We start from the raw sequence: 13962 nt of genomic DNA on the forward strand, positions 1-13962 counted from the left end.
TGAATCTTCCTTTTTATTCAACTGTTGATCAAATTAGAGCAGTAATAGCTCACACAGAAAAATTATACCTAATCAATTTGTTACGTAAATGGAGTGAGAAGAAACCCTTGTGTATGTTACAAAGACAAGGCACAGATAAAATTTGGGTATTGTAAATATAAGGACACAGATAATGTTCAGGATTCTAGAATGAGGCAAGAAATATAAATTGAGTCTATGGTATACCAAACATCTTCTTTCAATGCTAACTATTAACTAACAAAAAAATCATTATGCTTAAATGATTTAAGTTCATTGCTTAATGATGACAGGATAAGGCAATCTCAGACCAAAAATTAAGTATATTACCCAAAATATCATTTTGGGGAAACCATTTCCCAAGATGTACATTATCTGGCTTCCCAACCATAGTATCTTGATCCCATTTCCACAGTACTTCTTGCTTCAGTTTTGAGAAAGCTTTCATAAAGGCAATGAACTTGTCATTTGGCATTTCAGAAGCTTGAACATTTGATCCCAAACTGAAGAATATAACTCCTTCTTTTGAATTATCCATAATTGTTTTAAGGTCCTGCAACATCAAAAAGAGAACATTACTAAAACCTTTATTACTGGCTGACAAATACTATATATTCTTTCTTTTGATACAACACCTAATTTTCCTTGCAAATAAAGTTTCATAATTACTAATACAATAAATAACCTATGATTCATGAAGTTTAACAAAACACATACAGTGAAATGAGTACATTCATTCGTTCAAATGTAAACTTGACAGCACACAAAACTGGAAATGGAAAATCACAGCCAGAGTCGAAGTCTAACACAGCACTGACACAAATAATATGTATCATGCCATTTTCCTGGATTACACTGAAAACACATAGAAGAAGAATTATTGCGGTAATTACCTGTATTGGCTGACAGTAGTTGAACAAAGATTGTATACCTGTTGTAAATATACTAGTCACAGTGTATTTGAGTTACTCCAGGAATGTTGAATCAGATTGTGTACATGTATGGAAAGTGGTTGGTATTGAATTGTAAAGAGAAGGAGCAATAAAATTCAAAGTCATCATCACGAGATCACAGGCGAGCCTCCAATTCAGTTACATCATCATTTCATTTTATTAATCACGAAGTCAGTTTTCAGGTGGAATGGATTCTATAGGACATGGGGTGCTGTGGATGACCCTGCACCATGGTTGATACTATTTCACAGATCCACTGTGAGAGCTGTCCAGATTCACTATTTGGGCCCGCAGTGAGGAGTCCCTATGACCATAAATTACTCTTTATTTACAGGTTCTGCTGATGCACCTGCAGATTCTGTGGAGCATTGCAAACTGGATTAGAAACTAGACCTAATATTCATAATAAACACAATGTACTAAGAGATAATTCATTCTGTCAGTATTCTAGTGCTATTCCAAGAAAATACAACAACCTTTCTGCAAATGAACTATGCTGTTATTAGCTACATATGCACTTAAGAGGGAAACTTCTGCTGGCTGCCACTATAGATGAATGAATGTCATGTGGAAGTCTTTGTAACTGGTTAGAGGGCCATCAGCTACAGATGGAAGATAATTAAATAGTGGAACATCATCACACAACAGTAAACAAACTGCATCACAACAGACAGCATATCAACGGCAGCAGTATAGTGTCTACAGAAGTTCCACAAACACTATGGGCGTCAGCACAACCCACTGTGCTGCAACAAACAACAAATATCAGACAGGTGTATAGACATGACCTTCATGTTTGACATCGGTGGTGTGCACCTGACAATAAATCGGATAAACATTTGTGCCTGAAGGCAATAAACTCAGCAGTCACAATATGCAACCACAAAGTACTGACTACCAACTTAGGTCTTGCCACACCCTTTACAGTGACATTTGTATTTGTTAACACCATTGAGCCCTTATTAGGTGCTGATTTCCTTGGTCATTATGCATTAATGGTGGTTTAGAGGAGAGGATGACTGCAGACCACAGTCGTCGACAACACAGTAACTGGTACAAAGGAGTGCTCGGCCTACAGCACAGTACAAAGAATAGTGTACGATATGCATGCCTTACTGGGTATCTTTGCCCTTGTATATTCTTTGAGGAAAGAAGAGTAGTGGCTAGTGTGCTAAATGGTCATTGTTGCTGGAGTGCCAAGATATAACGAAACAGTTTGGGAGTATATGAATAAACAAAGTACTAAAGTGTGTGTTTATATTGTGAAAAAGAGCCAATTGCAGTGTAATAAACAGTGTATCAATGGAACTGCTGCATGTGAAGAATTACTTCCACCTTTCTCATGACTGGTGTGTGGTATGACTGTATTTATCTGACCAGTATTTATTCCTCCCCACACTGATCAGAGTCATTACAATAGACAACACCATGATAAACTGCAAAGAATGCTTTAACCAGTTTACAGACACCAGCACAGAACAGAAATGTGCATCATATCAATACCACACACACACATAATTGCCCTAGAGCACCTGACAGAAACAGAGGCCATATTTGAAGAAATGGTCCAAGCTGGGATAATTCATCATTTTGAGAGCCCATGGTCTTCACCTTCGTACCTCATTCTCAAGAAATGTGCCTAATGGCACCCCTGTGGTGTTTTTCATGCTTTAAATGCCAGGAAAGTCCTGGACAGTTACCCTACACCACACATTCAAGATTTTAGATGTGCATTAGCCGGTCCAAAAGTTTTAAGTATCATACACTGCCACAAAGTGTACAACCAAATAACTGCAGTGCCTTGTGACATCCTGGAGACTGGTAATTACACCCTTTGGTGTAGCCCAGCAGTTCAGACACACAGAGTTTGTCTATTAGTTTATGATGGATGTGTGCAACATATAAAAGGAGCAAAAAAGATTGTGGCTCATTACTTTTTGTGCATCTGTGATTTGGCAAATACCATACACTACAAAGAACTCATTACTGCTCAGACTGAAATCCATAACTACAGCATTTACTGGCTGACCCTTCACAGGACTGTGACTTGCCCAAATCCTATTGTCAGGAACCAAGTTAATGTGATGGTGATATGTCTCTTGGTGAAAGCCAAGGCCCTTAGATTAGATTAGATTAGATTCAGTTTTCGTTCCATAGACCCAAAAAATGAGATGATTCTCGTGGCTGCGGAACTTGTCAGAAAGTATAACATAAAAACATTTGAATATAATACTTACTACCCTGATCATTGTCAGGAGATTGTCGAAACAGGTGAATACAACGCGGTAAACTGGAACAGCTAATATTTACAGAATTAACACACTGTCAGAATGAAACATTGTTATGCACTATTAATAAATTTATCATACATAAAATATCTAATCTTGACTGTTGTGACCAAGTGCTGTCAAAACTGAAATCTAAAAGACATTTTTATTCAAGCTGGCTTAACAGTCCCTGTTAAGATATTCATCTTTAGAGTAGAAAGAGTTGCCTATCAAAAAACCATGATTATCTGAAACTAAGTTTTTAATGGTTTCTGGCAATTTATTGAAAATTGTGTGTTCCTGAATAGTGGACCTCTTTTGGACCAATGTAAGTGATTTTAGGTCTTTATGTAGATTGCTCTTATTCCTAGTATTGATACTATGTATTGAGCTATTGGTTCGAAGCAGAGACACATTACTCGCAAAAAATTTCATTAAGGAATAAATATACTGAGAAGCAGTGGCTAGAATACCAAGTTCCTTGAACAGATTTCTTAATGATGGTCTTGAATTTACACCACATATGATTCTTATCACACACTTTTGCTCCCTAAAAACTTTTGCTCAGTTTGATGAGTTGTCCCAGAATATGATCCCATATGACATAATAGAATGAAAGTAAGCAAAATATGCAAGTTTTTTATATTTATATCTCCTACATCTGAAATCATTCTCACTTGTTTAGGTGCTTAAGCAATTCTGTGGTATGCCCTGAATTTATTATCGAGTTGTAATCCCAGAAATTTAACACTGTCAACCTCTACTATCTGCATATCTTCATATGCTGCTTCACATACGGGAAGGAAATCTCTTACAGGTTCTGAACTGCATATAGTGGGTCTTCTCAAAGTTTAATGACAGTGAATTAGCTTTAAAGCACTTATTAATGTCAGTGGAAATTTGATTAGCAGCTATTTCTAAATCTCTACTTGACTTGCTACTTATTGCAATGTTTGTATCATCTGCAAACAAAGCAAATTTAGCATCTGGCAATGCAACAGATGAGAGGTCATTAATGTACACAAGAAAACCAATGGACCCAACATGGAACCCTGAGGAACACCACATGTAATTAATTTCCACTCACATGAAAACTGACTGCTTACTGCACAGGTATTTCACAATAACACCCTTTGCTTCCTGTTAGATAGATAAGACTCATACCATTTTACAGCACTGCCGGTGGCACCATAATATTCTAATTTACTTAAGAGAATGCAGGGGTGTACCTAGGGGTTGGCAGGAGTGGCCCCCGCCAGGGGCGCAAGAGCAAGGGGTGGCGCAAATTCCAAAGGCCGCCGACGATGATGTGACAGAGCGCCGCGCCGCCCTCTGAAAAAGTAATGCTGTGCCACGGCCAGTCTGGTACTAGAAGTTGTGGAAAAATTTGCTGCAGAATGGAGAAGAGATAGTAAAGAAAGACAGTCTGAGGACAAGAATCCTCTTCACTTTACTGGGAGGCACTTTCCTCAGGTCACTCCAAGTCATCAGTCCAAGAAACGCAGACTATGGTGTAGATGTGCAGTCTGCTCAAAACAGAATGCGCGCCGCGGTTGGTATTATCTTTTCAGATAAACGTTTGCAAAATACTACTACTACTACTAATTTATTCTCGATTTTTTGCAGTGCTCAGCTAATATGTACTACCCAAGCTGAACCTCCTTACTCCATGAACTTTTTTATCAAAGCACGAGAGCACATAACCTTGCAAACCAGTTTTGACATCTTCATCTTCCTGCGAATGCGTAAAGTGTGATTGTGGTCAGATCCAGTTGACATATTTCTTGTTTAATTGGGCAAGTAAAATATACTCTATATTCATGGCAAGTAAATATTATTTACTTGTTATATTACCTTATGGCAAAAAATATTACCTTAAAGTACCCAGAAAGTCATATTAGACATATTAGACCTATTTAATAACAATTATCACACACACCTATAAACAAGATTCGTTGTTAATATTACTGGTCTCATTAATTTTCTTGGAACAAGGGAAAATATCAGTCTTTCTGTATTGATAAGGGGGTGCATTCTATGTCAAGGACGCGGGATTGGTTGTATGTAAACAAAAAACGACACAAAGGTCTTACGTGCGCTTGCTGGTGTTTTTGTACTGCTTTAGAGACACAGTGACAGGAGAATGAGTTCGTAATTACTTTGCTTTTAGAAAATATACGTTATCAAGCGTGCTTGGTCAGTTTTTTAAAAGTTTATAACTCGGAAAATTTAGGCCTAGATGGCGTCTGTCTACCTAGTAAAAAATACGAAATGTGTTACTTAAATACGATTTAGAAACGTTTAATTACACTTTTATTACGACAATAGACACTGATGAACCATTAGATTCTTTTTCAACGAATTTTGCACTATCAAGAAAAAATGAACGGAATATTTTGTGTTTATGTCTCTCAAAATTTCGGATTATGTCGCAATTATCAGGACTTTAGATAACACGAAGTTTTTTTCAAGAACAAGCTCTTTTGGGACGCTAATATTCAGTTGTGTGACAGTAAGCGACACTACAGCGAGTATACGAAACAAAGAAAATTTAAATTTGACACTATTTCCTCTTAAATAAGTTATTTTAGCGGACGAAGAAAATACCTTTGCTCTCACTCGGCGGCAATCTAGTTGGCTAAAAACATTGACCCTTGACGTGTATGTAAATATTTTATGCATTTTGACCTTTTGATTTTCAGTGTGTAGCATTTGTACCCCTTGTTGCAAGTTGATCAGCCACATTTTTATGCATCTTGTAAATAATTGCGTAAAAGAAGTTACTTCAATACATTTGTGCCTTCTGTTTAAACACTTTCATTTCAGACTTTCTCTTATGGTTCTTCTACAGCAGTGTTGCAGTGCCTATTCTATCACTTTAACTTAATGATTGTAAGATGACGATTTTTTCTCTCTTGTCATTAAGCAATACCAAAGTTCAATAGAAATTATTTTCTCCATTTTCGGTTAATAAAACATTTGTTTCAACTACTACTGAACAGTTCGAGGATAAATCTTTTTGTGTTGATCCTTACAGTAGAGTAAGTTACGTCATTATTAGTTGTTTTTAAGATATATCTTTTGAATATCTTATTTATTTTGCTATTGTGACTAACTAAATATGGCCATATAATTTTGACTCCACACACGGACAGGTTGACATTTGACATCTAACGATATTGACCTTGTGCTGCTACCTGCTGTTTTCTCTTCGATGATCATCATGTAAACATTAGTATGATGTTTGAGAAATGAAATAATTGTGTTGTAATAATAAGTAGTACTTGTGGTAATCATAATCCCATTAATCAATGACTGAATTGTAATAAGTTATGAGAACTTAACCGAATATGCAGTCATAAGAAATAACATTCTTTCCTAACTTATGTTGACTGGAGTTCAAGTCACTTATACTGTATAAGAAGGAATTGCATGTATACTCACATATATTTTTTCTTGAATATCTCCCACAGAAATTGGATTATATGAACTTTATATTTTGATTGCTTACCAATAATTTTAATTTGTATGTAAATGTATCTTTCAGCGGTGCAAATATTCTATTGTATAACAAATTAAATGACATGTAAGTACTATGTATATATATCAGCTGTGGAATCTAAGATTAATTGTAACATTTTTTTAGATATGTCACCATTAATGCCTTTGAACACATCTGTATGTCATTCAGTGATGTTATGAGTCATATATTTTGTATGTTCTGGATCAAGACATGTACTTTATGATATGCTGTGTACTGAACCATTAGAAAATGAATTTGTATAGAGCTACTTTGCCACTAGGTGTCTGGGCTGAACTTCAGGTTTACAACTGTACTTCAAGGAAATTGCCACACTTACGTAATTATCTGTTATCATGCACTTTAAGTCATTTACTGAGCACTGAGCATATGTGCCTATTCACATAATGTTGACTTTTATATTTAAGTGCATATAACCTATTATTATTCATTTATTCACTATGATTTGTTTCTGTTACTGTGTCATATATGAGACTTTTGATCTCCAATGTCAATTATGATAACCTGTTTTCTCAAAGGGATATGATGTCAATGCTTGTATAATCATCATGAATTCTCTGGTACTCAACAAGGTATACTTGAGCCTCATACTATTACTACTGATTCTGTACTGTACCTTTATCTGAATACGAAAAGGAGTGACACACTAAAACATTCCTATGTCAATTATGAGAATCTGTTTTCTCAAAGGGATATGATGTCAAGCTTGTATGATCATCATGAATTCTTTGGTACTCACCAAGGTTACCAGTGGATGTAATGTATGTAATGAGTCCCTGAGTAAACTTACACCTCAAACTGAAAATATTAACATTTTTGGTGTTGTTATCAGTGAACATAGTGTGTATTGACCCTAAGTACGCTGCACCCAAAACATGTGTTTCTTTAACTGGTTTTCTGTCGCCAGATGATTTTTATTCTGTTGAAGAACTGTATATAACATTTTGTTATCTTGTCAAATTAACTACCGCCAATGTCAGGTAGATTTGAATACTCACCAGCACAATGATAATTGTATATTTTCTGTCTCTTTGCACTATTTTGAATTCTATGTAATATTTATATCCACTCAATTGGACTTTTTTTATGCTCTTGGAGAACTATAAGTTTTGTTATCCTGTCAAATGAAGTGCTATCAATGTCAGATGGGTATGGGTGCTTACATCCACAAGATGATACTTGTATATATTTTTTTCTTGACTATATTGTACAGCTTATCAATTACCTGTTATGTACATAACGTATGTAATCTTATGCTTATGTTCATGTATTCTACCACTTTTGTAAAACATCTGATGCTATTCTTCTCAATTTCGGGTGTATGTAAGAATTTTGCATTTGCTCCTTGCCAACATGTTAGGCAAGAATCTTAAAAGGGAAGGTGGAGGTTATGAAAGTTGGACATCTATGATTCTGCTGTGTGCATTCACAAGCTCTGAGTCTGAGATATTATTAACGCAAGTTGTAGTGAGCGAGCAGTTGTCGAGAGGAGTCGGAAATGGTCAAGTGATCGGATGCAGGGTGCGGTGGAGAGAAGCCGCACGACATGAGAGGTCGCAGCCTGCCATGATCATGCTAGTAGTGCTGGAGGAGACTTTGGTATTAATTGAGGAACTTTTTAGTAATTTGCCTTTTTTGCTGCACGTAGTTGTTGGTTGCTTGTGCACTGGAGGGATTTTGTCACATTAGTGTATGGATACATTCAGAATAATATTCATATCTTTTTTGTGGTCAGAAACATGTTTATTGAGTACAGACATTGTGGAATAATTAAAAGTCTGTGTAGAGTTTGTCAGAATTTAAACATCAGTTTTCTGAATACAGTAAATTAAAAGTTTTTATTGGTTTCTTTGATTTTTCTCTACATTGTTTAGGGTTAGTTGACCAAACCCTTCCTGATAATTACATTTCTATGTATAAAAGTATGGCAGTAATTGTTGCGATTAGTCCATGCATTGCACTCTCATGGATCGCAGTACTGCTTTTTGAAATATTTTTGCTTCTTGCTGATCATGCAGTTGCACTGGCAAGACAAGGTAAGTTGTCTGTCGCATACAGGAACATTGCAGAGCAGTTATTAGGATACGTTAGAGGATATTTTAAAACTCGCAGTCATGTGGTTGAACGTCACACACGTGTTTCTCTACATCTTTTAAAGTAATTTTGAACTCGTTTCAACATATTGCTTGAAATATCTTACTATCTCGTGGAGTACCATGAGCTCCAAGTATTTAGTGGACCATTTACTTAGGGGTGGACTGAGTTTTTGAGAGAAGAGCCAGAGCAGCTACTGGACACTCCCTATCGCTTCAGTAGGAGAGTCACTTTTGTCTGCTGTTACGACGAGCTGTGCATCAGGGAGAAGGTGTTTTCAGGGTGATGGCGTGGGTGAAGCAATCTTTGATGCATTCAAACACTGCCCGCATCTGGTCCAGCCACAGACATTTTCGTTTGCCAATGGTATGTTTGCAAGCAAGGGTTTATTTTAAGGTACTTGCAAAGCTGCTGCAAGTGGAAGATATTTTCTGTACAAATTTATCATGTCTAGGGTTCTGCGTAATTCTTGGTAGTCTTGTAATGGAGGCAGTTGTCAGACGATCTCGACGTGTTGTGGTATAGGCCTTATTCCTGTTGCATTTACAGTGTGTCTGAGAAGATGACTTCTTTCAGAAGGAGTTGACATTTTTCTTGGTTTGTTATGATGCTGCTGTGAGAGAGGTTGTTGAAAACTTGGCATAAGAAAATGGGAGCTTGAAGAGTAACCCGTCGATAAAGCATTGCCATGATTGTGCCACGTTTTTTAGTCCATTCCATATGAACATAAACTCGAATAGACTGAGTTGCACGATTACGGCTGTTTTTGGAATTCATCTGGCCACATAGGTTTTCATGGATATGCCATTTTACAATCAAGGATTGTGGGTGAAGCCCTCCATCTTTGGAACAAAGTATTTGCCTGTAGTGCGCGCCTTAAGGATTCTGTAGCTGCTGGACAGTCTGGCAGGACCGTTTTTCTTGTGGACCAGTTTTATGGGTGGATTCCAGGAAGTATAAGAGGGTGGACTATGCCTTTTTGTAAGGATTCATCCACTGTCGCTTCAGCAACCCTTGGTAGGTCAGGTGGTAAGCGACATGGTCTGTGACACACTGTGGGCTGGATATAGTGATGATTTTATGGACTGTTCCATTCTTAACGGAGCACTGTCTGAAATATACTTTGAGGGGTCACTCAAAAACTCAGTGGGGGCTGAGAAGACGAGCAGTCCTGTACTCACCTTTAAAGTGACCAATGGGAGTGAGGTTGTTACCAACCCCATGGGTGGTGAAAGAAGTGCCAAGTCGCCATGTAGTGAGTGTGTCAGCGAGGAGGAGGCAACGAGTGGAAGGCTGTTGGCGAAATCTATCGATGTACTACTGTGTCATGAGGAGTTTGCATTCGACACCTTGAGTCTTGTCTCTGATGGTGTTCCTGTGGTGGCATAAATGAAAGTTCACTTTATGCATGACAGAAGAAAGTCGTTGAACGTGTTGCAATTGATTCGTCATACAGAGGTCCTAATGACTTAAACATCGAGCACGGTCCGATGCACCTCAGTGAATCCTGCGTTTAGTTTGGAAAATTGTATAGTGGGCTGAAGTTACGTGCGGCAGCAACATACACTCCTGGAAATTGAAATAAGAACACCGTGAATTCATTGTCCCAGGAAGGGGAAACTTTATTGACACATTCCTGGGGTCAGATACATCACATGATCACACTGACAGAACCACAGGCACATAGACACAGGCAACAGAGCATGCACAATGTCGGCACTAGTACAGTGTATATCGACCTTTCGCAGCAATGCAGGCTGCTATTCTCCCATGGAGACGATCATAGAGATGCTGGATGTAGTCCTGTGGAACGGCTTGCCATGACATTTCCACCTGGCGCCTCAGTTGGACCAGCGTTCGTGCTGGACGTGCAGACCGCGTGAGACGACGCTTCATCCCGTCCCAAACATGCTCAATGGGGGACAGATCCGGAGATCTTGCTGGCCAGGGTAGTTGACTTACACCTTCTAGAGCACGTTGGGTGGCACGGGATACATGCGGACGTGCAATGTCCTGTTGGAACAGCAAGTTCCCTTGCCGGTCTAGGAATGGTAGAACGATGGGTTCGATGACGGTTTGGATGTACCGTGCACTATTCAGTGTCCCCTCGACGATCACCAGTGGTGTACGGCCAGTGTAGGAGATCGCTCCCCACACCATGATGCCGGGTGTTGGCCCTGTGTGCCTCGGTCGTATGCAGTCCTGATTGTGGCGCTCACCTGCACGGCGCCAAACACGCATACGACCATCATTGGCACCAAGGCAGAAGCGACTCTCATCGCTGAAGACGACACGTCTCCATTCGTCCCTCCATTCACGCCTGTCGCGACACCACTGGAGGCGGGCTGCACGATGTTGGGGCGTGAGCGGAAGACGGCCTAACGGTGTGCGGGACCGTAGCCCAGCTTCATGGAGACGGTTGCGAATGGTCCTCGCCGATACCCCAGGAGCAACAGTGTCCCTAATTTGCTGGGAAATGGCGGTGCGGTCCCCTACGGCACTGCGTAGGATCCTACGGTCTTGGCGTGCATCCGTGCGTTGCTGCGGTCTGGTCCCAGGTCGACGGGCACGTGCACCTTCCGCCGACCACTGGCGACAACATCGATGTACTGTGGAGACCTCACGCCCCACGTGTTGAGCAATTCGGCGGTACGTCCACCCGGCCTCCCGCATGCCCACTATACGCCCTCGCTCAAAGTCCGTCAACTGCACATACGGTTCACGTCCACGCTGTCGCGGCATGCTACCAGCGTTAAAGACTGCGATGGAGCTCCGTATGCCACGGCAAACCGGCTGACACTGACGGCGGCGGTGCACAAATGCTGCGCAGCTAGCGCCATTCGACGGCCAACACCGCGGTTCCTGGTGTGTCCGCTGTGCCGTGCGTGTGATCATTGCTTGTACAGCCCTCTCGCAGTGTCCGGAGCAAGTATGGTGGGTCTGACACACCAGTGTCAATGTTTTCTTATTTCCATTTCCAGGAGTGTATGTTGCATAATACCAATGGAAGCAGTTCTGGTCAGAGACGTGTTGCGGAGGCGCGGACGTGACATCATAGTTGACAGTGTTCCGCACAGGTGCAGTGTGCTCTATGACATGCTGCCTAGGGCTAGGCACGATCCAGATGGCGATGTCGTGTGCACGTGCAGGCATGACGCAATTAGCGGTATTCTGTGCAGGTGCGGGTGCGGCATGGATGGCAGGGAAGTAGGGATTTGTTGATGCTATGCGAAGGTCAACGCTCCGGCCAGGTATAATGACGCCAGAGTCAACTGGGGTCGGCAGAGGCTCGACTGGTAGCTGGTCGACCAACGCTTGTACTACCGTTGGAGTTGTGACTCGTGGCCATCGCGATTCTTGTCAACATTATTATTGCTTTCTCTTGTAGTATGACCGAGTATATCTGATCGGCGAGCTTCAGGCGTGCCCAAGGGATCGTCTTCATGAGCGACCATCGCCAGTTGCACTTGCAGGTGTAGTTTTACAATCCGCAGGGTTCATAACGTGCGATCAGGCACAAGATGGATGATTTCACGCGATGTGAATATGCTGTCTGAGATGGAAAATCACAAATTAGGTTGGTATGACCAGAATGGCGGTAGTTTGAGGTGCGTTCAGTGGCCGGAAGACTCCCAGGTCGATGTTCGTAGTGATAGAACTGCCACGCCAGCACTGTCCATTGCTGGCATGACATGATGGTTGGGAGGCGACGTGGTACGGTAGGGGATGCAGCCAACTGCATGAGTTCCGAAGCTATCGTATTTGCGTGCAGCGCGTTTGTCTCGTCGAAAGTGATTAAACACATATTCAACGGGTTGAATTGCCTGACTCGGGTGTACCCTGGTTTGTGAAAAAACGGCTTCCAATTGGAATCAAAAGGTACATTGTCACCTTCCATTGTTTGGCATTGTTGTACACTAACATAGCAATGTCCGTTGTCACTCAGCTGGCGTCGTGGTCCGAGAAACGTTGTCTACCAGTGAAAACTGCACAGCACAATGTGGGCACGTCGGCAACATTGTCGTTGAGGAATAGACAGATTCGTTCAATTTATATGCGAACGCGATCGCTGGGAGTCACCATTGTAGATCCACAGGGTATAGGAAATGACTACAACGAAAAACCACGCGATCGCAATATTCCGACGAACAATACTTACTCATAGGACGAGCATACACAAACAAACATACGGAAACAGTAAAATGAAATGAAATGATAGTGTGGCACTGATGGCCGGGAGGCCCCATCCGGGAAAGTTCGGCCGCTGGGTGATGACGGCACACTGGCGCGTCGGTGATGATGAAATGATGAGGACAGCACAACGCTCAGTCCGCGTGCGTAGAAAACCTCCAACCCGGCCGGTAATCAAGCAGTGTTCCCATATTGATATAGTACAGGCAATGAAATATGGAGCAGTCAAAATAATGCATTTTTAGTTATTAATTTTGTCTGTTGTGAATATTATGACTTCTGTTAATTATTTCTGCTTAGATGTGTTTGATTACTACAGTGAATGAAGGTGTAAATGAAAAGCAATATGAGAATATTGGCATGTCTATTAACTGAGTATACGGTAGTGGAAAATTGTGTCTGTAGAGTCTAGAAAGGATCTGGAGCTCAGCTATCATCACGATTGGACAGGTTTACTTGGAGCTCTGAAAAGACGTTTTAATTCTCGGAATTAAGACCTTAAAAAGATAGTGGGAAGTTGTAAAGTATTTACGGACGAACAACAAAGACGAAAGTGTAAATTCTGGATTTTCTGTGTGAACTGTGACTTTTTTGTACAACTTAAATCCGCATGGCATACTGGGAAAAACGTGACCCAGACCTGAGCGTTCGAAATGACCGAGTTCTGAAATACTAAGCGAGAATTCTGTTTCACAGGAAACCTATTTGCTAATTAGCCGATGACAGGTTAAGGCATATACTACAAGTTGGCTACTGAAAGTGACCGTAATTACGTGTGAATGTCGTAATTGTAACATTCAATTAGATCGGATTTGGCAGTTAATTTGTATCCGAGAAGCGACAATATAAACGAATTTTATTCTACAACTTGCTCTCATTTAATAGCTAGTAAAAACCT

General features: G+C 40.5%; 1 protein-coding gene across 4 annotated transcripts in view; it reads right to left on the reverse strand.

Moving 5' to 3' along the window:
* LOC126245442 (UDP-glycosyltransferase UGT5-like) overlaps window positions 1-13962 on the reverse strand; it is a 259125-nt gene that overhangs the window by 14729 nt on the left and 230434 nt on the right. The window contains exon 4 of one of the 4 annotated variants that reach the window (XM_049948318.1): window positions 349-571. The exons of the other annotated variants lie outside the window; for them this stretch is intronic. Within the exon in view, the coding sequence (XP_049804275.1) occupies window positions 349-571 (223 nt within the window). The remainder of the gene's footprint in view (window positions 1-348; window positions 572-13962) is intronic. 4 annotated transcript variants of the gene reach the window in all.

The sequence above is a fragment of the Schistocerca nitens genome, chromosome 1 (genome assembly GCF_023898315.1).
Source record: "Schistocerca nitens isolate TAMUIC-IGC-003100 chromosome 1, iqSchNite1.1, whole genome shotgun sequence".
Classification (NCBI taxonomy): Eukaryota; Metazoa; Arthropoda; class Insecta; order Orthoptera; family Acrididae; genus Schistocerca; species Schistocerca nitens.